Below are 24,965 nucleotides of genomic sequence, written 5' to 3' on the forward strand. Positions count from 1 at the left end.
ATTGTCATCGAACCTCCTAATATAGGATTGTATCTGGTTATGGAGAACGCATTGGCATATGGCCAACATCACACAGGTCAGTGGTTCACAGAGTGGGGCTCGGGGACACCCAGGGGGTCTTAAGGGGATTCCAGGGGGTCCCTTAGCAAAACGAGGAATAGACTAATTTCACTATAATTAAAATAATCCCAATTAGAGAATGTATGAATGACTATTCTGATTATGGGTTTCATTCTCACCACTATGTCTACACAGTAGAAAATACAATAGTCTACTGAATCAACAAGAATTTTCCTATAAGGGTCTCCCAGACAAAATATTATAGGGGGTCTTGTTGGGGGTCCGTGGCCTAATGTGCATCTATTTGGGGGAGACACACAAGGGACACACCGGAAGACACAGCTCCACTGCGTCATCACGTAGAGATCGTTATTGAACGGAAATGCCAAGCCGACTTGGCTGGGGCTGTGGTTGCCTCTGTGCCTGAGGACCACTTATCAGAAGCACCAGATTTCCTGTGTGAAACAGTTGCCAAATGTAGAACTCAAAAAGTAGGAAACTATAGGCTTTGTTCTTTCGCTGTCTCAATGATTAATAGAATATTGGCACCTACAACACAAGCCCGGGTGACACATGCAACAAATATCATCACCTTTGAGCTCACCTGCTGCATCTTATGCAACCGGCATTTAAAAAAATGTATATTTTCACGAGTCCTGCACAGTTAAATCACTACATTAAGTCCATATCAAGACTGGTGAGGCAATGTTTCATGCCGAGTGTAGCCTACTCACTGGGATTTTCGAAAAAACAAACAAACAAACAAAAAAAAAGCATTAAATAAAAATGCATAGGGGACAAAGCACGTGCTTGCCTTGAGTAAGACCCGCCTCCGTTCAATACACTTTACACTATGATTGGTGGATTTGGAGACGCATCAGAAATGTGATTGGACTTCAGTGTGGAGTGGGCGTATCAGGATGCAGCTGTTTTGCAACTGTGGGGCGGGGCCGTGTGTACTCGGAACTTATTGCTTTAAATGTAAATTCATATCATTCCAGATCGCAATCCGTGTAGTGCAGTCGGAGAAAATGGCAAACATCGACCTTGCTAAAGTTGGAAAGAACCTGTTGAAGAGCGCTGACACTGGAGAGGTATGGAGTTGGCCAAGTAGCCAGCAGGAAACCTATGAATTTCCCTCCCCTCTCGTCTGTCTGATACTTTCTGCTGACCGTGTTGATTGGTTTGCGTTTAAAAAATACCGTCATTTGACATAAACGTCGCACTGCTAGCTTCACTTTGCCTTCCCCTGACAGACATGCTGAGATCTGAAAGCTCATTATCTCACAGCGGTGACGGTGGTGGAGTAAAATAGGGCCTCTTGGGTGCCATAATGATGATCATACTGTAGATCTGAAGGGAATACTTGTGAATAGAAGCATAGTGTGAGGTAGACCATATGATGATGTATAATTTCACAACAGGTAGGCCTATATCTGTTTCTGCCTCTGTTTGACAGCTGCCCTGTCTGTGTTTCAGAGTGTAGAGCTCCAGTCTCTGTGGCAGGAGAAGCCAGCGGTCCTGTTCTTCCTGCGCAGGTTTGGCTGCCAGGTGTGTCGGTGGATGGCATCAGAAATCAGCAAACTAGAGCCGGACCTGAGAGCCAATGGTGTGGCGTTGGTCGGCATTGGACCAGAAGAGACGGGGCTGGAGGAGTTCAGGGAAGGAGGGTTTTTTAAAGGATGTAAGCAGCACTTCATCACTCCTGACCGGGGACTTTTTAAAAAAAAAGTTTAGTTGGAGTAAAATTATAGTGCACTCTAACATGAAAAATATGTGCAGCCTTTATATTTTTGTGGAAAAGGCATTCTAACACACAGGGGGCTTGATTTACCCCTGGCAATCTTCACCTGTCTCCACCCTGTTTACTTAGGCTGTGTTCACACTGCAGGCCTGATTGTGCAATTGATGACAGTTTTTTTTTGCTCAGGTCAGATTTTTTTGTTTGACTGTTCACATTCATTGTTGAAAGTGAACCATATCCAATATCATATCTGAACGGACCTCTATCCTAAATTGACCCACATGTACAAATGAACAACAAAAGACGTTTATCGGCCAAAGTACGGTTAAGTTCATTGTAAGAATCTTTTCGAGTCTTTCGCCTCCTTGAACTTGATTTTGAGCCTCTTGATTTTTCGTTGACACTGCAGCCAAGCTCTGTTGTCGCCCCACTCGGCCATTTCTATTGCAATTGTTTGAACAGTGGTCAATTACGATATGTCCCCTATATTTTTGTTTCAATGTAGGCATCTCCCCAAATTCTAACTAAATTTGTAACCTTGTTGTCTTTCCACTGGCTGCTTGAATCGTCCTCCATGTTTTACCAGTCAAATGGATGTTCATGTGGTTTTACATCACGCAGTTATCTGTCCCATCATGACAGATAACTGTGTGACGTAAAACCACATGAATGGAACGGATCTGTCAGGTCAGACTACAGTCATATGGCCACACATCAGCTATGTATCAGATTTAGGACCACATATGAATGTGGTCCAATTTAGAAATGAAAACATCAGAATCCATGAGTTTTTTTTCTGTTCACACTGCACTATAAACATGAGAAAAATCTGAATTAAGACACTTTCAGCTGCAGTGTGAACATAGTTTCTACTCTGCGGTAACAATCTCTGTCTGTCTGGTCATAATTTTGAAATAACTGCATTGTCACCCTTGCACAACTTAACTTATGTAACATACAGAGTGAGCGTGCCACAAGGTGCCAGACATGCTTATGGCGCCCATCAATCTATACAGCCCATCCTTATGTAGGATTATAAATACATAACCAGTATTCATGGATTTTGCCTTCCCTTGCAGCCCTTTATGTTGACAAAAAAAAGAAAAGCTACAAGGATTTGGGCTTCAAAAGGTGAGTATGACACACCTGTGTTCCCTGCATGTAATAGATAGGCTATTGGTTTGGCAAAGTTTGCCTTGACCTGGAAATAAATTGGTTTCATTCGTCAAAGAAAGTCAGTTGTGAACTTAATTCTGTACTAGGTTTGACCAGTTGTTTCCTTTGCGAAACATTAACTGCTGTCTAATTCAGGGACAATATATTTCCCACTCAGATACACTGCCTTAAGTGTGGTTCCTGCTGCATTGGGGAAGAAAGTACGAGATATAATTTCAAAGGTAGGTGTCTTTCATAACGACACTGTTAAATAATGTTTCAGTATCAAGGTCAGTATTTTTGGAGTGTTCACATTCAGACATGACCAGTGATCTGGGTGCCAGGGGTAAAGTTGCTGAGAAACATGAGAGATTTTAAAGACTGACTTCTGACCGACTGTTATTGTCTGCTGTTGTTCAGGCCAATGCTGAAGGCATCCAGGGAAACTTCACAGGAGATCTGCTGCAGAGTGGAGGCACGCTCATTGTGGCCAAAGGTAGGCCCAGACTTAGTGGAAAGAAAAGGTTAAACTTATCTGATATGCACCAGAGGGAAATATCAGTAGGGTGCATTGGTAGGATCTGTCTTGTTAATGAGTAATACTCTATTACCCATTAATAATACTCTAACTAACCATTTGCACTCTAATGTGCAAATGTGCAGAATGGCATTGATAAAGGTTACGTTTACTCAGCCATTTGACTGCTGGTAAATAAATGCTTAAAAATGTGATTTTTTTTTTTGTCATCTGTGAAGTGGGATTTAATGCCTTCATCTATTTTTGAGATGCATTTTTGTAGTCTCTCCTCTAGAGGGCAGTGCTGTATCACATCATGTCAAACTGGACAGAAAAACGGATCTCAGTGTGGAACATATACAGTAGTTACTTGATGATAATGCCTGCTTAACATTTTGTGCACTGTGAAGGTGGAGAGAAGGTCCTGCTGCACTTTGTCCAGGATTCACCGGGAGACCACTTACCTTTGGAGGACATTGCCAAGGCTCTGGGTGTCTCAGCCAATGCACAAGCAGGACAGAGGCCAGTGGTAAGACGTGCTATGAACACAAAGAACCTCACAGGACTTGAGATATAAGAGATACTTGGGGAAACGCATTAACCTACTGTCAAAGCTATTATCCAATTTGGCTCAAATGTAGCCACCTAAGGTAATTATTTCAACTTTCCACTATTAATTTCTTCACTGCCCCTCTTCAACTTCTAATTTGTATTTTGGTGACCGTGAATTAAGTCGCCTTACGAGTTATACTTAAGTTTTAAATGGAATAAAAGCAAATAGTATCATTGTGTATATTAAAGCAACAGAGATCTGGATTGTTCTATGAGCCAAGTTGTTTCAACAGTCCTCATACGTCAGTAGCAACACTTACGCACATGTGTTAGCACAGAGTAGCCCCGTTATGCACAATTTCACACATTATACACGATATTCATTGGTGGTCCACTTTTTTCCATTTTAGACCTAGTAGAGAAAGGGGTCTGCTACACACAAAGAAGCTTATAAAAGGTGCTGGAGGCCAAGACTGCAACAGCTTGTTAAATAACAGCCAAATGGACTGCTCATTCTCTTTTATATCCTGATGAAGGCAAAAGCTGCTATCAAAGTTTTGCAGTGATAAAGTGTGCAGAAGCTGCCTTCCTTTGACTAACAGACATAGGCCCTAAAACCTTTTAAACTTCAATGATGATCTCTGTTGCTGCCATAATTGTATATGCAAATGGCATACAAAACAGAAAACAGAGAAAGTATAAAACTGCTCTCTGTTTTGGAATTTGGGAGAGCATAGATAAGCTCTCACGTAGTTTAACTTGCAAAAACCAGTGTAGGCAACATTTCTCCAGGATTCATCAAATACTTTAATTCCTCTCATTAATGTAGCTCCAGCAGTGCTCTACAAAATTAAATCTTGGTATGTCATGGAGGGATTATGAGGTGTAACATGTCATGGATCACTAATTAAATCAATGAAAAGTCAGTCTTTGTACATAACACTTGTACATAACAGCCAATATTTCAAATCATTATGTTGGGATCTGAGATCGAATGTGTTGGTGCAAATATTAAATTGGAATGTGAAATAGAGAAGTAGAATTTGAAATGGGGAAAAAAAGTAGGTCTTAGAGTCCCTGTACCATACCATAATGGCTCTTTTGGAAGCAAACTGTTGAAAGCTCATCAACATAATATCATAGGTCCCGAGTGCTAGGGGTTTAAGTGGTGATCCTGTGTTCGTCAGAGCTTTCAACAAGCCTGTGGTACCCAGCATGTGGTCCTAAAACCTAAAGCCCCATGGCACTGCGATGCGCCTCCCACAGAACCCACCATGTCAGAACAATCGCAGCATGTAGTTTTCCCCATGACACGTCTGAAGACAAACAGATGTCGTCTCTGCAGCTGAGGAACACAATAGACCTTGTTTTCTCCAAAGAGTCCAAATGTGGCAGAAACAACTACAGGTCAAATCTAGCAAATGGCAATGACAGTTTCCACTGAAAGGGGCATTGAAACCGTTTGCTGCCACAGTAAACAGGAACTTTGGTGACGGGCTAAGGTCATTCGTTGATCAGGGTAAATCCAGGCTGTTGGAGTAATTCAGCTTTGCATTCAGAAGTAAGGACATGCTATAGTTCAAATAGCTCATAGACAGCACTCCCTCACTCAGAAGCCGTTATCTGTGTCTGGAGGTTGAAATCCCTCAAGCAGGATTCCCTTAGGGATCCCCTCAGACTCAACTCCAGCACAATGCCCCTGACCAGTGGCCCCAGAGGCAAGAGATATTGTTCTCATTGTCCTCTGCAGACAAGGCTGGACATTAGTTGGTGGTCCCTACAGACAGACCACATTGGTTCCTCTATTCTGAAAGAAGAATACCACTCAATTAAAAGGTTTTGTGTATGCTATTATATAGGCTATAGGCTAGGACACTTCACTGAGTATTTGCAAGTAAAAACAACTCTTTCCCAAAGCCAGAATCCAGACAATTGAGCCTCTTTTCTGTGAAGTTCACCCTTCAGCTGCTCTAATGACAATGAATGGGAGACTGAGGTTCTGATTGAAGTGAATGGCTGTCTGACCATTTCCATCCAAACTGAGTTGTATCATTGTAGTGCTAACAGTTCTGAATCAGATTATGGACATCTTTTCTACTGTAGGAGCCCTTAACGTCTTCCACTTTGTTCTTTATGGAGCTGTGCATGATGGGACATCATAAACTAATTCTCCTTTTTGCCACAACGTTGCCACCAAGGTGCTGTGGCATCAACTTCACTCCTCTATACGTGGGCACAATCAAACTTCATCACAGTGTGGAAAAAGTTTTTTATTTGGTCAGTATCTAATGAAAAATGTAACTATGAATCTTCACACCTTATCTGAGTAACTCCTGTAGTCCTCTTATATGCAAATTAATTTTCAAATTTCCATGACATCATTGCTGTGATGTATGGCTCATTCTTTGTGATCGTGAGATGACACATACTCATTTTAAAATAAAACACATTTTTGTATAAGCAGTGCTTCTATGCATGTAAGTAATATAAGCTATGTTTACTAGCGGTTCAGTTACTAACTAGCAAGCCAAGTAGTCTAACATTCACACAAACTGCTAATTAATTAGGTATATACATCATCACAATGAATGCACCATGGGAATGTGCAGAATCTGTACTTGTTCTGGCTATGGAGACAATAGTGAATGTCTGCTATGCACCTAGACTGTCCTAGGGCATTATATATTTCAATGCTGAAATATAGTGATATCCCCCTTAAACTGCCTGAGGAAGTATTACTATGTCTGCTTTTGAATTAGAGCATTGCATTCCGTTAAATGGTATTTGACCTCTTTTTTTAAATCTGTCAATTGTGTGCCTCGGGCATGGGACCCGGTTGTGTAGTTACAGGATTTGCTGTATTTTCAGAAACATAGCCTGTTTGAATGCAAGGATTTTAGCCTGTGCTAAGCTGCCCTACTTGGCTTTAAATATTTCCATGGTAGCATTCCATTTGCCAGCAGAAGAAATAATGTTTGCTCTCATTAAGAGGCCACAGGCAGTATTGTAATTCTGAATTGGCTTGTGAGATGGATTTTAGAGAGAAGAGATGGAGACTAGCTTACCTTTGGCCCTCTTCTTATCAATTGCTCTGTGCCATGCAACAACCATTAGAATACAAATCCAAAAAAAAGGAAATGAAAACAATGTGTTTAAAATAAAACACTGATGCTGTTCTGAGGCACACTTGGCTTTAAAACATCCCAACTATTGCACAGCTCTGTGCAGTTACTGAAACAGGATGTGCTTGTCCTGCATCTGTCTGGGATTGCTGCCCTTTTTCAAAGCTGATATTGTGACACGAGGATTAACAATTTCCTCCTTAATGCATTTAGAATCAAAGAAGCTTTAAAAAGACAGGTGTACGTCTATAGTCTGTAACAGGGTTCTTCAATTCCGGTCCTCGTGGGCTGGTGTCCTGCAGACTTTTGGTCAGGCAGGAACAAAAACCTGTTGGACACCGGCCCATGAAGACCGGAACTGAAGAATCCTGGTCTATAATATCATAAGCCTGCAGAAAGCAGGAGAGCAGAGCGGGACACCCAGGGTGATCATACCAATGCAAAGACGTTTTATCTCATGTGTAGTGACTGAACATGCTTTTTTTGCTTTTCCTACAATTGTATATGATTTCTTTGAATCTAAGAAACACACATTTCTAAGTACCTAATACAATAATAATTAGAATTTTGTGCCCCTCTCCAACCTAAAGGTCTAGAGGCTGTTTTGGCCACAAGGGACTTTTGTTCCCTGAGTGAGTTCCCGACCATGCAGACAGCTAGTAATGTTTAAGTAAGCAGTGAATTGCAGCCTGGCAGGCCTGTTGTTGTTTTCAGCATCGTCACATTTGGAAATTTAGCAGTGGTAGTGTAGAATATCACTGAAGTATGTTTACATCCATAATTACTACAGTGAAGAGTGGGGCGGGCCTGCTGTTGGCAGCCTTGGAGGAGGCGGCTGCCTTCCAGTCGTCACTCGAGGAACAAAAGTCCCTTGTGCCTATTTTTGGGGGTGTTTCTAGCAGCCAGAAAGCGCCATTGCTCTGATTGGCTGGCAGCACTCGAGGGTCTGCCCCCTCCCCCTGCCCCAAACATAAGATGATTGGTTGAGTCCTGTGAAGTCAGCTTCCTGCATAAAGACCCGACGATGTGCTGACTGACCCATTTCAGAGGCAACATTTTTCTTAATACAATTTTGACTAATACGAGTTTAACTATTTTACTGCAAACAAGGAACATCCAAGAGTGAAGATCCATGAAAAATGGTAGATAATCAATTTCTAAAGGCACGGCCCCCCCCAACCTCCAAAGGGACATTAAGCAATCTATGACAAATATCCCTCCCATCCCCTTGAGGTGCAGTGGCCTGTAGTTGACACAATGAAGTCACATTTTCACTTTCACAATAGAGATGATTAAGCTATCTAATTAGAGCAGAGCTCCAACAGAAACATCTAGTGAAGAAGTAATATATCACTGTAGCGCCATCCTCCATCATTGTGCAGTTAAAAATGCGTGGGACAAGATTGGGAGTGTGTTGATATGCCACCAGACAGGGAGTTTCTGTTCCAAAAACAGAGAGTACAGGCTGGAAAGTGTTATTGAGTTATTGGTATTGATCAACAACCCTATCAACCCTCCGCTGATATATTATGGTCATTTCAGAATCTTACTTCTTTGCCCTTTTAACTCTAACGGTGATAGACTCTTCACCCCATGCCCTCCACTACCCCGGTCATTCAATCTACTACTTTTTCCACTGTTTTATTTAATGTGATAATATAGAGTATGTTTCAGTTTTTGTAATTGTATATTGTATTGTATGTCTTGCTTCAAGCCAACTTTCCCCAATCTTGAAATTGAACCTCTACTTGAACCTTTCGCACACTGTAATCTGTATTAAGGTGTTGACATTAATGAAGTTGTCACTGTTTTATCCATTACTTTATTCCACCGCACTGGATTTGTGGGTGAGTAGCTTGACTGCCAGTAACTAGACTTATACTGGAAGTGCAAAAGAACAAAAGTCCCTTGTTCTTCAAAATACCCTGTAAATACATGTGAGTCAAGCTCATTCTTTGCAGTTTTAACCTTTGCACCATCTCCTGCAGTGCAACGATGACGTTTGTACTCTATGATGACTTCACCATCCATGGTCCCTGAACAACACAGACACTTGGGGAAGTGGAAATGGACAAGAAGAAGTGGAACTCTAAAATACACAGAATGTGTTCAGTCAGTCAAGATGCAAGTTATAAAGCCACATTTAACTTCAGTGTGATTATGAACATAAAACAAGCACTATTCTTGATTACTTGGAATTTCTTTGTGATTTATATATTTTATACTATATATGTATATCAAGCTTTCAGTTACAAAAAGGAACATTCCTTTGTTATTTCCCAGAATCTTAACTGTAATAAATGTTGGGAATTCTGAACTTCAATTACCTTAGTTCATCCCATATTGACCGGTGTGTTTGTCTTGTGTTTTAAATTGACTTGTATATCTATTTACGTTTTGTACAGTCAGTTTATAGAGTAAATTAATTCCTTTGGTATGTACAGAATTCTAATAAAAGTTTAAAATCAATAAATGGCTTCAGTCAGTCGGCATTCTCACAACAGACATGAGCACGGCTGCAAAATGGGTGAGGTAACTAACCATTTGACACGAGAAGCAGTTACCCTGCCCATACAGATTCATTTGATTTGATTACTAACATTTACAATACTTGATTAAAAACTCTGATGGCTCTGTCATAGGATCATACCAGCATTATGATGGTTTCCTTTTTCTCATCTCCAACAACTAACAACCGCTTTACATCTATCCATTTCCATCCATCCATTTCTTGGTCTGAGACTTTAAATTGAAATTCATTTTTAGCATCGGTGGCCCCAGTGGGAATCGAACCCCTAACCCACAGTGTTAGTGCTATATGCTCTGCCCATTGAGCTGAAGAGAAAAAAAACAAAACAAGCAAAGGCAAAACGTTTTGTGAAGAATAATTTAGAACATCTTTTAATCCTCTGTATTGAATGAGAAAAGAATCCTACATATTTTTGTATCTCCACAAATTACATATTAAATATGCAATATTATTTGGCATTTTATCACACAACAGTACAGATTCTGAAAATGTGTAATCGTATAAGGTTTTTTATAATTACATAAGATTACAAGGAAACATTTAAAGGAGAGATTTGAGACCATACAAGTAGGGACAGTCACTTTAATGGCAATAATTACAGATTTGAGTCACAAAAATAGCAGTTAGTCTAGATAATTACATAGCAGCATGAACATTCATGGAACATCTTTTACTTTTGTATTTTTGCAACGCAACAATGGTATTTTATAAATATTCATGTAGATAAATAAATTCCTCTGGTTCGGTGGGTATTTGGCTGCTGTGACAATGGCAGAAACAGATGTTCATATATAGCAAAAGATACAAATACTTGTATTTGCACTTGCTACTAATTCAAAATGACACAATTTCACAGCTGAAATGTAAAGCTAGAACTACGGTAAGAAATGTACACCTCATTTCTTACCTGTTTTGAATCCCTTATATCTAAGTACTGCAGTATAGAACATGTATCAATTATCTACAACACCACATTGTCTATTACGTACCTATTGTACTGTGTTCAAAAAGTAATTCTGAACAGTTTCCTCCTTTTGAGGAAAACTAGACAAAATGTACAAAAGGCCAAGCTGTTGCTCTTCAGATATTGTATCCCAACGGTAGCCCAATGTTGCATCTTAGCTTATGCTTAAGTCTCCTGCATTTAAACATCTTGTTTTAGATGGCAACACACTATCACTTCTTCCATCCCTTGTGAAACAGTCTCTAGTTACAAATGTATCTTATTCCCCTGCTCAATGCAACAGTATTTGCCAATATGTGAAGTTAACAAAGAAAGAGTGTAAAGCTTCAATATGCACATTCAATTCAGCAGTCTCTGATGAGACCTAACAGTCATGTTCAGTTTACCAAGGCATCCTGAATGTGACAAATGATGAGCAAACATTCAACACTAGTTTGTTTATTTTTCTGCTGCATTTCAAAGCTCTCCTCAGTGGCTTCCTGCAGCCTGACTGATCATTTAGTCAGGTCAGCTCCTCCATCCTCTCTTATAAGTTCTGCTCTTTCGTTCTGCTGTCATTATTTGTTAATAAATGTAGAAAATAACAGTCCTGGCCCCGGCCATCTCTTTAATGACAAGCCCATTCCTCAGTGTCTACCTGCACACTCTTGGTTTCAGTTCCAGCGGTCACCACGCTCCAGCACACTGCATTTCTTCCTTTCATCTACACGACACTGAACAATGAGAGATCACAAGGCATGCCACTTCATCTGTGGCCTGTCCGAGTATGTGCCTGTGTCTTTTCTTCTTAATTGGCTGTGCCCAGAGGCTAAAAGTCTCATAATTATGTTTGAACTCCAAGATGTAGTAAGCTTTGTTGCCTCTCAGGAGATCAAGCGGTAAAAAAAAAAAAAGACCTCCTCCACACATACATGACCTTTTTATGTACAATGTCAACTTACAGATATTATATGATTAGGCATACCTAATTTTTAATAAATGTGTATATGTGCAGCCTGTCCAACAAATGGCACCTGTTAGGTTTTTTGATATCCATATATCAGCCCATAAAAGAAATTAACTACGAACATGTAGGAGCCCAGATCCCCGCAGAGTCGTGTATAAGGGTTGGAATGTGTGGAGGCAGGGAGGAGAGAGGGAGCAGGCTTAGTTCTCAAAGCAGAGCTGTTCAGGACCCATATAGGTGTGTAAAGTGTCTATTTCAGACTGGTTTCTTTCCCTAATGCAAGGTCAAGATTGTCTAGCCTAGCAGATGGGATCCCAGCTTTAGTCACGACTACACATTCCCTAAATATATAACATAAGAAACACCTCTCTGTCCCCTTATGCACATGACAACACCATAAGCAATGACTACTAATGCAATATAGTGAAATACATATGATTTGTCTTGATCACATCATCCTCTATCTCCATCATATGTTGGCTTTTACTCACTAGCTTCTAATAAAAAGTAGCAAGCCACCAAGTTTTTCTGTATCTGAAATATGTTTTCTCACAGGATGTGAATTAGACCAAACTTAAAGACATACGTATATATTTCTGCAGTGAGTACTGAGCGTCCATGAATGGCAGAACATGGTGAATAAACTTTAAAAAATGAGCTACGTGATCTTCCAAAAAATACTAATAGCTTTGTAAATTTCAAATATGTATCCACTCTAACTGTAAAAATAGTATAAGCCGCCACTTTCTCAGAATGTTAATTTAAGGTTAAAGCTGCAAAGATTTAACAGTCTTAAAGTCTTCAGGTAATTTGTTTCATTTAACAGTGAATGACCAAAGCCTCGGAGTGTGACTAATTCTATTGTCTCTCCTTCAGCAAAGCTAAGAGCTTTCATTTATTTCATACTCGCGCTTCAGTTGGAATAAGATTGTTCACTATTGTTTCTTTTCAAGTGGCACAATGTCTTGAAAACAATACATCAGAGAAAAGATAACAAGGCAACTCAGTGCCAAATGTTAATGGGTAATCACGAAGATCTGCACAAGAGATTTTTAAGGATTAATTCAAGAAAGGCTGGTAAAGCATTTAAAGCCAGCTTTGGCTTTAACCTTTTCATAAGGTCTTAGTTTTCTATGCAGCCTTTTCACTAACGTACCCACATCACCCACAGCGGTACACAGCAAAACCACTTGTAAGCAAGAACAAGTGACCAATTCATCCATGGACAACACTTTAAACTTGAGAAGCTATAGATACTCAAGCAAGTTTCTTTTTCATATCATATGCGCTTCAAGTTCTGAAACTAGGGTGTCGTCCCGGAGGTCATCCATTCCATATACATCTATATGTAAATTTCTGTCATCTTCTGCCATGTAAATAAATCTGAATTAGTCTTAAACAGGATGTCTCTGTGGGTTTAAGATGTTAACCTTCTGAGTTGAGTTGCCCAGGTCAAGAAATAAATATCTCAAGAGTAACATTTTCTATTTTCTACCAGACCCGACATTTCAACTCAGGGTTCATTGGACTACCTTTTTTGCACTGGAATGCTTCCGAAAATGCTTCAAAATTCTGGAGAGAGCCGAGTACCCTAAAGAAAAGAAATAAGCAAATTAACAGCAAATAATAACAATAATAAGCAAATTAACAGGGCTGATAAAAGCTGAAATATATTATGAATGTTAGAGGTGCACCAATTGTATGGGTATCAGTCCTAGTGCATGGCCCAAGCACTGGTATCGGCAAATGAAGCCGTCCCGATACTTTAACAAGCTGCGCTTTGGCACAAGAAATTACTTTTCAGGCGAGAGGAAATATGTCTGCAGTGTGGTGATTCTTTGATCTCGGTGAAGCAGAGTGCCAGCTGTGCCAAGCAGAGGTGTCTGGCAGCGTTGAGAGTGAAGAGGCAAAGCAGCTCCCTCAAGACAGGTAAAATAATACCGGAAGGAGGCGATTCTGCCTTCCAAATTAAAGTATAAAATTTGGGACTGTCAGTTTTGGAAAAGAGAATAAGTTATTTTTTGGGAAAGGAAATTGTTCACTCTTGAATCCCCCTCAAATACACTTAAGTTCTTTGTATCACTCAGAAAATTGCCACACATGTTCAGCAATATGGGTTTCATTCTGAAATTTTGACCAGAAGGCGTTGTTGTTCTGGCTTGACACTGGCAGGCGAACCAACATGAAAATGCTGAACCATCATCATTTGTGAAAAAGAACATTCTGCTCATTTTCTATTTTATTATTAGATTTAATTGAGGGTTGCACAATTTCCAGTGCATATTTTGATCAAATAAATCACTTGTTCCTGTAATTCTTTTGTAATAGGCCAATACAAGGTGGCAGGATTGAATGTTAATTGAGTGCTACTTGGATCAGTACTCATATCAGTCAAACTACTTAATAAAGTAGTTGTAACTGTACTCGGTTCTGAAAAATTGGAATCGGTGCATCTCTAATGTTAACAACAGATCAAACTGAAGGTCCTAACCTGTATTCTAAGGGACTGTGTGAGTCAGTCTTGATGGACTGGCTGGCATACTCAGGCCGATAGGCACCGCACCATACCTAGGAAAAGAAATGGATTAGTTTGGGCTTTGAGAGGAATCTATTTTTAAAAGCAGTCATTAGGAATTACGAAAAAGCTCATATGGACTGTTAACATTAGTAATAAAATAAAAAAATAATAAATATTACACCTCCAAATACATACTTGGCACTGTGCTCTAAAGCTCCTCACGCATTTGCTATAGCATTTCAAACTTACACATTTCTGGTAATTCAACAGCCTTTATATATGATGTAGACGCAATGCAAACCTTTAAATGGCAATTACATACTGTAGCATGTAGTACAAGTTATTTTATGGGTTATTGTACGAGTTATTTTACTGATTGAAGTTCATAATCCCAGTAGGGAGTGAGTGTGGCTTTGATACAGATTTGTTTTTTGTTGATGACTGTTAAACACCCTGTTGTGCTTACGCTTTATTTTCTCTGGCACCACAACGGTCTTTACTTTGGCAGCTCCTCTAAACCCCTAGGTATATAGTTGGACATAGATATGGCCTGGGACTGCTTTAACTTCTCACCCCCTGACCCTCTCCCTTTCTCTCTTTGTCCCATTGTTTACTTCATCAAGCATTCAGTGAAAAAAAACAACTCCCTCCTGAGCTTTTTGTTCTTGGTAACTCCAGATGGAGAAATATATTAAATCCACCCTGTTTCTACTTCAGCAACTACATTTCCCCTAATTTTTGTTACTCACTTGGGCAAAGTTAAGAAAGAAAAGTTGTTTGTGATCCATGTCTAGACCAGGTAAGCGGGGCTCTTCACCCTCCCTCTCTACCCACTTCAGATAAGCCTGTAAGCACATGCACACAAATATGTAAAAAACATTTCAGATGTATAGAAGGTTTATTGACAGCTTTTTTAGAATAAATCATAAGAGTAGCATCCAACCTTATAAGCTTGGCGAACCCCTCCGTTGTCAGCAATATTCTCCCCCAGAGTGCTGATTCCACTGACCTGAAGTAACACGGATAAAACCAAGAACACACAAACATGAAAATACTCATTCGGATGGTCACTTAATACACGGTTTCCATAGTCATGCATTACAGCCAAGACTAACATCTAATTTCACACATGCCATTTATCTATGCATTCCAAACAGAGTATGCTTACATTTTGTCCACCTGCTAGCTTCCAGTTGTAGTTGCCGTACTGTTGCACCATGCACTGTGACTGGTCTTTAAAGTGCTCAGCAGAGTAATTACTCCACCAGTTTAGCATATTACCATCCTTGTCAAAATTACGCCCTGCAACCAAACACAATGCAACAAGTAAAGCACACATCACAAAAGTGATGCAGTATCTTGCATCTACATCAGAAAAGTGGTAACCTTTTATGATAAATTATTGGTCACAGTAAAATGACAATAATTATTATAAAATGCCAAAGAATAATTATGATAAACTGTAATTTGTTTTCCCTATCCCCATGATGAATCACCAGTGCCTCACCATTGTCATCAAATCCATGTGTGATCTCATGTCCAATAACCATGCCTATTCCACCAAAGTTGAGGGCCTGGAGCTGATGCTTACTAAAGAAAGGAGGCTGCAGGATCCCTGCAGGAAAGACTGGACAGACAAAACAAGCAGGATCAGTCAGATCACATGACCATGAACACCAGGTTAACAGCTGATGAGAGTCTAGCATTCAGTGGTATCAGAATGACACCACAGAGTCTGAAAATAGTTTAATTCTTTACACCAGAGAGTGTTACTACCACTCTCAATGAGGTTGCATTATGGCAGAGGAGACTTACACATATCTACCCATATGAAAGGGGAAACCATCAGTCTCTGGTCTGATTTATTCTCGTAAAGAAAGCTCTTACCTATCTGGTTTCTGTTAGGTGAGTAGAATGCATTCACAACAGCTGCACCAATGATCCATCTTAGAAAAGATTGAGAAATGTGTTAGAACATATACAACTAAACTACATAGCCATTATTGATAGTTCTGCCAATCAGCAAAACTCTAGCCTTCTATTTAGTACAGATGTTTGCATTTTAAACTGTGCTCATACTGGTGTTTCTGCTTCTTCTGCTGCTGGCTGTAAACATTTCTTATCCTTTTTTGTTGATAAGGTTGAGGGTATTAGATCCAAGATTACTCCCTCTCCAGCTCATGTTGAAATACTGTGCCCTCACTTGGACTTCCGACTACTGGTTGTGTCCCTGTCTCTTCTGTAGAGACCCAACTTTGATTCAGCTGTCTATGATAATCAGAGGGTCATTTCTAAGTTGCCTTTTATCTCCAAGATTATGGAGAGAGTAGTTTTAAAGCAACTCTTAGTGACTGTGGAAAGAAATAACATTTTTGAAGAATTTCAGTTTTAATCCTGCATCATAGCACTGAAACCATCCTTCTCAAGGTTATTAATGATCTTCTGATGAACGAAGATGCAGGTGAATGTTCTGTACTAGTGCTGCTTGACCTAACACCGCGTTCGACACAGCTGATCAGTCCTGTCTGTCAGTGACACAAAGAGGATCATAAATACTTCCTCTCATCTTGATTACTGTAAGACTTATTTACTTGCCTTAACCAAACAACTGTGGTCCAGCTCCAGACTGTGCAAAATACTGCAGCAAAGCTTTTGAGCAGGACTAGAAGAAGCCACATTACTACATTACATCCATTCTGGCCTTCTTACATTGGTTGCCTATCAGTTTTAGAATTGATTTTAAGATTTTATGAACATCTTTTAAGGCTCTTTCACATGTTTTACACTGAAATTTATTTTATTATTATTAGTAGTAGTAGCTTCATCTTTATTTGTCCACACTATTGCTGTTTTTTTTTATTATTATTGCTTAGTTGTTAAGCAACTGCTATATAAATGTAGTTTATTATTATCATTATTATTATTTTTATTACCATTATTATTAGTAGTATTAGTAGTAGTAGTATTAGTAGGAGTAGTAGTAGAGTATCATTATTAATATGAAAATTTAGACCTCATTTACAAGAGGTGTTCATGCTATGAGTCTGGACTGCATGCAGTGAATAGAACTGTGTCACGCACTTGAACTGAAAGCAGACAGTGCTTTGCGTGATTACAAGAACTTGTGTATTCATGAGGTGGCATATAGCCTGCAGTGTTGGATGTAGCACCAGCTTACAAGTCAGGGTCAACTGGTTCTCTGAGTTTCTTCAAACTCTTGTGGGCCTCAGCCTTGAGGTTCTCAAGGATGTTCTCAAAGTAGTTCTCCTCACTAAAATTTAGCTGAAAGGAGAAACAGACAAAACCTGATTACAGATAATCGCAACATTAATATATGCATCGTTCAGTCTATTACTGCAGAGTCAGGACTGGAGAGAGACTCAGTTCTTACTTACATGGGCGTACTCCTGGTCAAGCTTCTGATTACTTTCCTCCAGAATATGGTCTGGATAGCCAATATGCTCCTTGATTGCCATGGCCTGGAAGAGACGCAGAACAATTAGTATCATTGTGTATAGCGCCTATAGAAGATAAGCCCTTATTTATTTTGTCACAATGGAAAGTATAGTTTTGCTTGGCTGTGTACTGTACCTTCTCTCTTGCCTTCTCCTTCGATGGAGCATCCATCCAACTTAGCTCCTCCAGTGTTTCCACATATGCTTCCTGGATCTTACTGATGAGGTCACTGACCTGCCAACATATACGTACAAAACAGTCAGAGTGTAATCATGACCCCACACATAAAGAAACTTTCATATTGACTCCACTGAGCAGTCTGTGGAGGTCTGACGTCTCATGCGGCGGCTTGATCTAAACTTCTGTTGTGGCAGTAATTGACTTCCATACCCTGAGGGAGATTTATTTCTGTTTTGTGCGGATCTGGACTCCGACTAAAGGACTCACCATTCGTTTACTTTCTCCAGCAAAGGTCTCACGCACATACAGAGCCCCAACTGCGTTCTCCATGCTGCTCTGGACGTAACGGACACAGTCTCGCCACGAAGCCTCTTCCACTGTGGTTCCATATAGTGCCTGATCACACACAAACACACACACACACACAGTAATATTGTGTTTGAGCTAGCTCACTTTAATGTGTGTTGTTCCACTATGTCATCCCCGTCGCACCTTTCTGTAATGAGCTCTGGCATCTTTGAAACGGCGGCTCAAGCTATTAACTCTGTCAATGATGAGCTGCCAGGTGAGGTAGTTCTGCATAGTTCTGAAAGAATAAATTGAAATTAGAATGGATTGTATTTGTGCTGCACTGTAATTCTTCTGTAATAATTTAACCTTTATGCACTCCTCTTTGCACACTGCGTTTACAGTATCAGATAATCATCACAGGCTGACCTGACACTGTGTTTGGAGAGAACGTCATTCATCTTTTCAAGGTAGGGAGAGCTGTAGACCACCACCTCCTCCTCTAGCAGCACCTGAATGGACACGCTGGACAGCACACCTTGTACAAATCGTGTCCAGTTAAAACCCTGGAGAACAAAAGGCAGGAGACATTTTTTTTTTACATGCATTTAGGTTTGCTGAGCATGTATACATTTCAGCAACGCCGTGCTTCACACTCATACAGTTACACACATTCACACCTGGGAGCTACCAAGTATAACCAGCCTTCTACAGTTAGCTAGTGAGCAGCATCACTGGAGCAGTTGGGGGTAAAACTACCTCAACAGTAATTGTATACAAAGAGGAAACCTGCTTGTACTTTGATCAAGTAACATACAAAGAATTAAGCTTCATACAATCATACATCATTCTTACATTAAAACTGAATGTGTCCTGTAGCTCACGAAGTGTCATCTTGTTATAGAGAATGGTGACATCTTGGCGCTCCTCTGCTGGGGATGTGGCCTGTCCAGCAAGAGCAAAGAAAAGCATTCTATAAACTGATGCTTTGCTACGTTCACATTTTGCACTCATTTTATCAGCAAAGTCCTATTCGTCATGCTCTTGACAGGCACAAAGACCTAGAGCTTGGATTATTTCCTGAGTCTACACTAAACTTAGCCTGGTTCTCAAATTTATTGGAAGTAGAGACGAGGTACTCATCTTTCATCTTGTCATTGTTAATTCTCCTCAGCCCCTCTCCCACAATTCCATTTCCTGTTGTGGCCGGCACTCACATTGGCGATGTCTGTCTCCAGCTCCAGCACTTGCATCATTTCCTCCCACACACGGTCATCCTCCTGAGTCAAGTTCCTGTCCTCTCGGGCTATCTTCGCAATAGAAACCATGAAATGTAGGTAGGCCTCTCGCACCTATGGTACAATCATAAAATATAAATTCTGTTTCCGTGACAAAATCGATCTTGTGTCTCGGTAACGGAAATTTGAAGGCATCACCCGTTTGTAGTTTCCATCGTTGAAGTAATAGTCTCTTGATGGCATTCCAAGTCCTGGCTGGTCAATCTGTTGATAACCAGAATATAGCAGAATAGCAATGTGTGTATCAAAATGTTTTTTGCATTTTAATCATCCTTTTATAATGTTTATATTTTGTCTGTATTTGAATAATTAAGCTGTTATTTGTGCTCAGGCAGAAGACACCCTTACATAAATGATATGGCGGCGGGAGTCCCGGTCGTCCGTCCACACGTACATGTCCAGCAGAACCTTCTTGTGGAAACGAGCGGTAAGTGTTGCCAGTGTGTCCTCAAGGCTCCATGCTTCTTCTGCAATAACAGACAGACATTATCCCCTCATTTAGACACAGTGGTCTAAGTTTATGGAGCCATCCAATCTACCAGGCTACAAAAACAGACTGCCTCTCTCAGTGAAATAAACACAGCGCTGCTACACATTTAACGGGATGCTCATAAATCTGTTTGTGCAGATGCAGCTATGCATGGTTAATTCTGTTTGAGCTGCCGTCCTTGATTACATTTAATTAAAGTGGCAGCAGTCAGGAGCTTGGGGAAGAGCAGAGTAGTCTATTTAAAGAATCAGTCACAGTCCTGATTGAGGACCTGCTCCTCTACCCACTCACCACGCTCCCCATCACAACACCTGATTGCTCCACTGAAGAGCCACGACAGCCTTCTGGGTCATGCCAACAAAGGTAAGACCACTTCACATTTCACTATGCACAAATATAGTTTAAATGTTTTTTGTGTAACTGAGTAGGAACATGAGTGAGTGACTATCGAGCAACGCCGTGCTTGTGTGCATAATTTGTATGTTTATGTGTTTGTACAGCACTTATGCTGTGTGTATTGATCACAGAGTGGCTCAGAGGTCTTTCAACGCTACCTGTAGTGGTGTTCCAGTCATCTGAGGCAATGGGCCAGTCTCCAATACTGTCAATGAGCTTCAGGAGGGGCTGGGAGTCACGCTGCTCGATGAGGCCTGCAGGTAAGACACCACAACTCATCAAATACAACAGCATTGCAATCCCTCTAACATGTGACCAGTGAGACATTAAAGCTGTGTGTTCCCCTGCCTCCTTTCAGATCTAAGATACCCATTGTTAAGACCAAGTGTTTGAGTAAGGAGAGCCTTACTCTCATTCATGCAGGAGCTGTACAGGGTTTTGGCCTTCCTGATGGCATCCCTGTCCTGTTTATTCTCCATCTCAAGAACACCTGCAAAAAACAAAAAGCACTCAAGACTTTTCTTCTTTGAATGAAACTCATACCTAGTGCCATGAGACTGGCAACTGATACGTGATACAAGTAGTTCCATAAACTCTCAGCTCACTTGCGAAACGCCATTGAACTTCACATAATACAGCTCGCTGACCACTAAAGATTAAATCTCTGACCCTGATACTGTATGAGTGTGGAAACATGCCAACTGACCTTTGAGGACAATCTCCAGCTTGTCCCTCAGAATGTCAAAGACACTGTGACGGGAGCTGGTCTCTGGGATGACATGGCGCTCCAGCCAGCCCCCGCAGGCATACTGGTAGAAATTGTCACAAGGCTTCACAGACGCATCCATGTTCTGCAAGAGCCGGGCAGCTTTGGGTGCCACAAGCATGAGAGGGAAGACGACGGCAGAAATGATAATGCAGTTAGAGACTTCTGCTGTTGAATAAAATAGAGCGCAGGAGTAAATTTGTTTACAAAATAAAACAAGGCACCACCTGCAGTAACACACTCCGCAGCTGTGCACACATCGTTGAGGTTGGAGTGATACTGCTGCCCTGAAAAAATCAACAGTTAACAGTTATTAGAGGACATGTCGACTGTTTCACAATTAACATCCCTACTGAGACAGAAATTGGGCTTGTTGTTGTGTAAAGTGTTTTAGATGTATTTGGTGTAGCAATTTTTGACTAGCCTAGATCTAGTCTCTGTGTCTGACAGGCAGTAGCTTTGTCAGCAGCGACTCTGTTCTTTCACGTTTGTATGACATTGCTGATTAGGCAGTAAAGGGAATTAAAGGGGCTATCGGAGATGGCCCCCACCAGCTCTAACATGACACAACCCACCATCCCACAATATCTTGTGTACAATTTACAAGCTCACAGGGACCAAGACTCACCCTCACTTGTTGAGCTCCTTAACACACTCGACCTATTAGATTGCTCTGAATTGGTTGGGACACAGATTTCAGACAGCATTAGATTAGAAGACAGTTTAACTTTGTTCAAATGCTCTTGACACCAAGAGAAACTATAATCAAGTCATGCCAAGTGTTGGGTATTTTTGGTATCCACCAAAAATGTAGTTATTTTACTCCTTCTTGTGGAGTGACTTGGGCTGGCCTGGGAAGAATTATTGTTTGTTTAACAAGTAGTTGCCCAAGTTATGCCAATCCTACCATGCTTTAAGGCTAGGCCTGTCTGAATTATATTGCTTAAGAAAACAAGGTTTAATCCTCATTGGGTAAGTAAACACAATGTAGGCTTTAAACTAGCTCTGAAAAATCAACATCTGAACAATGAGATTTGTGTAATGCGAAAGTTATGAGATTAAAAGCTTTCTGCCATGTTTTTTCCTAACAAAGTTTTTTTCTTAAGGTTTTTTTCTTCTTTTTTTAAGGGTGGTGGTCCCGGTAGGTTAGGTTATGTAGAATAGGTAGGCTGTTATGTCTTGCTAAAATCTGCTTCTGTGTGTCCTGCTCTTCTGATGTTGTCCTCATTCTGTTCTATGTTTGATTATTGGTCAGTTATCTAGTTAGGATCATTGTCTGTAAAGTCCTTTGAGACATGTTTGTGATAAATGGCAATATAAATAAACAAACTTGAACTTGAACTTGAATAAAACTTATCATGATAATTTCTGGTGGTATTTCTGGGGTCAAGATCATTTCAAGTGACAATGGCAAATGTCATGCCAGCTTAGCAACAGAAAGATTAGGGAGACACTCATCACTGCAGCTGCCATCTGGATCTTACAGTAAGCCTGACGGAGCCTACCTCTCACAGCCGATGTGTAGAGGACTATCAGCCCGGCCAAGGCACAGCTGACCAACAACAACATAACAGACAGACCGATCTCCGCAACGGTCCAGCGACGCTTCCCCGGTTTAGTTGATTTCTCCATGATATCCATTTGGCTTTCGGATTTGCCCATTCTCCTGTCTGCCGGCTCTCTGGAGAAGGTACCGTGGAGTGGGATGGTCCAGGCGCAGCTGCCGGCTACCAGTGTGTGTGGGCTGAGCAGTGCGATCTGCAATGAGGGAGCGCATTATCTGCACCGCTAACACCTACAACTTCTTCACAGTCAAGAGTTGTTAACAGCGTTGGGTTGGTTACAAAGTTATTCATAACTCACTACGCGTTACTCGCTTCAAAAGTAATGTTTTTGGTTTACGTGTTACTCCCTGGGAGCAGTAATTCGTTACAATCGTTACATTACTTTTCCATTGAATCCACGAAATTTGGCGGAGATTGGGTCGTCTCGTTCCTTTAAAAAAATCGCGATAATTCAAGCAAACTAGACTGATGTGTAGTGGGAACTATCATCCAGAAAAATAGCCTACTTTTTTCTGCAATTTCTCAAGTCCAATCTGATATTTAGAAGGGCTTACAACAAAAGTAACAACTTTTTTTGATTGGCAACTGTATTTATTACTGAAATTGAAATAGTAGTGCAAACACTGTAACGCCTCACTGAGTAACGCATGGTTAAACTGATTATTTTACTATTGCTTCGTAATAATCCCATGGTTCTCCAGGGTTTGGCCAATGTGCTTTAGCCTTCCTGCAATCAATACATATGTTCAATGAGTCCAAATTGGTGATTACTTCTAGCTTTATATGCATTGAGCCCCATCTGTTGATATTACAGTCTAGAACAGAAAATCTTTATTAACTGAGTCCTTTATTGAGTGTAATATTTATTGCGGAAATAATTAGCAGAGAGTAAATTAATCATGAAGCTGACTTCCAATGACCATTATCAGGTTGAAATATTTGTGCAAGGATTGGACATTTTAACACCCCCCCCCCCCCCTCCACACACACACACACACACACACACATACACATACACATACACATACACACACACACACACACACCATGCCTATAGCCACAAGCCTACCTCAAGAGAGCTAATTTCTATTCATAATAACTATGTACGTGTGAACACAATATTGCAAATGAGCATTTGTGCAGGGAACAAAACGACAATCACCCATGGCTTTCAGCAGCACCGCTTTGCATCTATTCAGTCCCCAGCACCTGTTCCTCCATAACCAGCCTATTGCCCTATCATTAGGCCTGACAGAGGACGGGCTGTAAATCAGAGGTTCATGCTGCTGTGGCCCATTAGCTGTTCCTGATGAATACTCATGGGCACATATCTGGCGCTGCAATGATGGAGTGCAGGCAGGGGCTTGTTAGAGCTTCACTGCCATCTTCAGCACGAGACTGTCAGAGCAGAAACTGTCTCCCCGGCATGAATCTTTGTCTAAGGGGGTCCCCTTTATGGGAAATTGTGCAATATTGTGCAGTGTGATGTTTCAAATCGAGATTCACTGTTGAATACCACAAGGAAAGTACTGTTTGCATATTTAGATCTTCCCCCTCTCTGTCTCTGACAGCGTACACACAGAATGTGGCTTTAAATGCAATTATATGCATTTTCTTTATTTTCTTTATTTAACTTTTATTTAACCACTAAGTCCCACTGAGATTAAAAACCTCCTTTTCATGGGAAACCTGGTCAACATGGCAACAGCACAAAAAGTTACAACATGTAGTAAACGTAATATGGAGCAAAGTTTAAGATACCAGTAATGATGGAATCTAATGGGTTCGGTGTGTCACAACTAAAACCTTCTGATACAAAGTGGAACTAGTCTATTGTAAATGGTTTTAGGTTGCTTGTATTGTTTTTTCCAGGTTAGATTACATGTGATTGTATTTGGTGATGGTAGTGTACTTCTCTAAACTCAGTGTTTCAGACACAAACAAGGATTAATGCACACAGGTCAAGCTAGGTCAGCAGTGTGGTTATCCTCTATATTCCCATGTTATTCACTTAGCTACTGACTATACTGTCCTCAAGTATATGGTAATGACATCAGCATTTTTCACATATACAAATAGTCAAACAGCTCAAACTGTTAGAACATGTCCTTTTAAAGTGCATGCAAATCTGTCTTGGGACAGCTGAAAATCTTACATGAATGGTAACTAAAGGCTGCAGTTTCAGGTGGCTAACTTTTCAATCTTGTGAACCACCTTCACTTTGGTTACCAGTACTGGATGGTGTATATAGTAATCACCTAAGAGGCAGAGCTTACCTTTCTATGTGAATGGTAGAAGTCCCTGAGCCGTCCCCCCACAGCGCGCTAATATCTCGAACACCCCTACTGAGCTTCCACTCAGAGCTGGTGTGTGGAGAAATGAGTCTGTGCCGCGGGATGAAGGAGACGTTATCCAGTT

At 40.7% G+C, this 24,965-nt stretch overlaps 2 protein-coding genes across 3 annotated transcripts; one reads left to right on the plus strand and one right to left on the minus strand.

The window, feature by feature from the left end:
* Positions 1-1,027: 1,027 nt before the first annotated feature.
* Positions 1,028-9,590, plus strand: prxl2b (peroxiredoxin like 2B). Of its 2 annotated transcripts, XM_071526369.1 has the most exons (8): positions 1,028-1,154; positions 1,540-1,744; positions 1,934-1,990; positions 2,884-2,935; positions 3,138-3,201; positions 3,380-3,455; positions 3,887-4,005; positions 9,139-9,590. In XM_071526369.1, exons 1-8 carry the CDS (start codon positions 1,092-1,094, stop codon positions 9,163-9,165), a joined length of 663 nt encoding a protein of 220 aa, XP_071382470.1. In that variant the 5' UTR covers positions 1,028-1,091; the 3' UTR covers positions 9,166-9,590. The 2 variants fall into 2 exon arrangements, with proteins under 2 accessions (XP_071382470.1, XP_071382471.1); XM_071526370.1 differs by lacking the exon at positions 1,934-1,990 and having other exon boundaries at positions 9,139-9,588.
* A 666-nt stretch (positions 9,591-10,256) lies between these two features.
* mmel1 (membrane metallo-endopeptidase-like 1) lies at positions 10,257-24,904 on the minus strand. The gene is made up of 24 exons (XM_071526358.1): positions 24,824-24,904; positions 22,488-22,740; positions 21,611-21,655; positions 21,210-21,269; positions 20,923-21,084; positions 20,626-20,706; positions 20,375-20,470; positions 19,679-19,797; positions 19,469-19,534; positions 19,250-19,384; positions 18,888-18,977; positions 18,462-18,598; positions 18,237-18,330; positions 18,012-18,140; positions 17,700-17,798; positions 17,504-17,587; positions 17,287-17,390; positions 15,996-16,054; positions 15,616-15,735; positions 15,277-15,410; positions 15,052-15,117; positions 14,858-14,953; positions 14,082-14,158; positions 10,257-13,181 (listed from the first exon to the last, which is right to left on the minus strand). Exons 2-24 carry the CDS (start codon positions 22,642-22,644, stop codon positions 13,082-13,084), a joined length of 2,310 nt encoding a protein of 769 aa, XP_071382459.1. The 5' UTR covers positions 22,645-22,740; positions 24,824-24,904; the 3' UTR covers positions 10,257-13,081.
* Between the last annotated feature and the right edge of the window lie 61 nt (positions 24,905-24,965).

This window comes from Centroberyx affinis, unplaced genomic scaffold, assembly GCF_046629955.1.
Source record: "Centroberyx affinis isolate AG114_WGS23_722 - 3 ecotype Tasmania unplaced genomic scaffold, CSIRO-AGI_Caff_v1 ptg001408l_1, whole genome shotgun sequence".
Taxonomy (NCBI): Eukaryota; Metazoa; Chordata; class Actinopteri; order Beryciformes; family Berycidae; genus Centroberyx; species Centroberyx affinis.

What these genes read in the sequence shown, in the direction of transcription:
- mmel1 (XM_071526358.1), bottom strand. Translation starts at nt 22,644, where the DNA reads ATGGGCAAATCCGAAAGCCAAATGGATATCATGGAGAAATCAACTAAA. An exon ending in CAGCTCCTGCATGAATGAGA is followed by an intron (nt 20,471 to 20,625) that starts GTAAGGCTCTCC and finishes TCTTACCTGCAG; the next exon opens with GCCTCATCGAGCAGCGTGAC. An exon ending in AGGACACATTCAGTTTTAAT is followed by an intron (nt 18,599 to 18,887) that starts GTAAGAATGATG and finishes TTTGTTCTCCAG; the next exon opens with GGTTTTAACTGGACACGATT.
- prxl2b (XM_071526369.1), top strand. Translation starts at nt 1,092, where the DNA reads ATGGCAAACATCGACCTTGCTAAAGTTGGAAAGAACCTGTTGAAGAGC. An exon ending in AAGGATTTGGGCTTCAAAAG is followed by an intron (nt 2,936 to 3,137) that starts GTGAGTATGACA and finishes TTTCCCACTCAG; the next exon opens with ATACACTGCCTTAAGTGTGG. An exon ending in AAGCAGGACAGAGGCCAGTG is followed by an intron (nt 4,006 to 9,138) that starts GTAAGACGTGCT and finishes CATCTCCTGCAG; the next exon opens with TGCAACGATGACGTTTGTAC.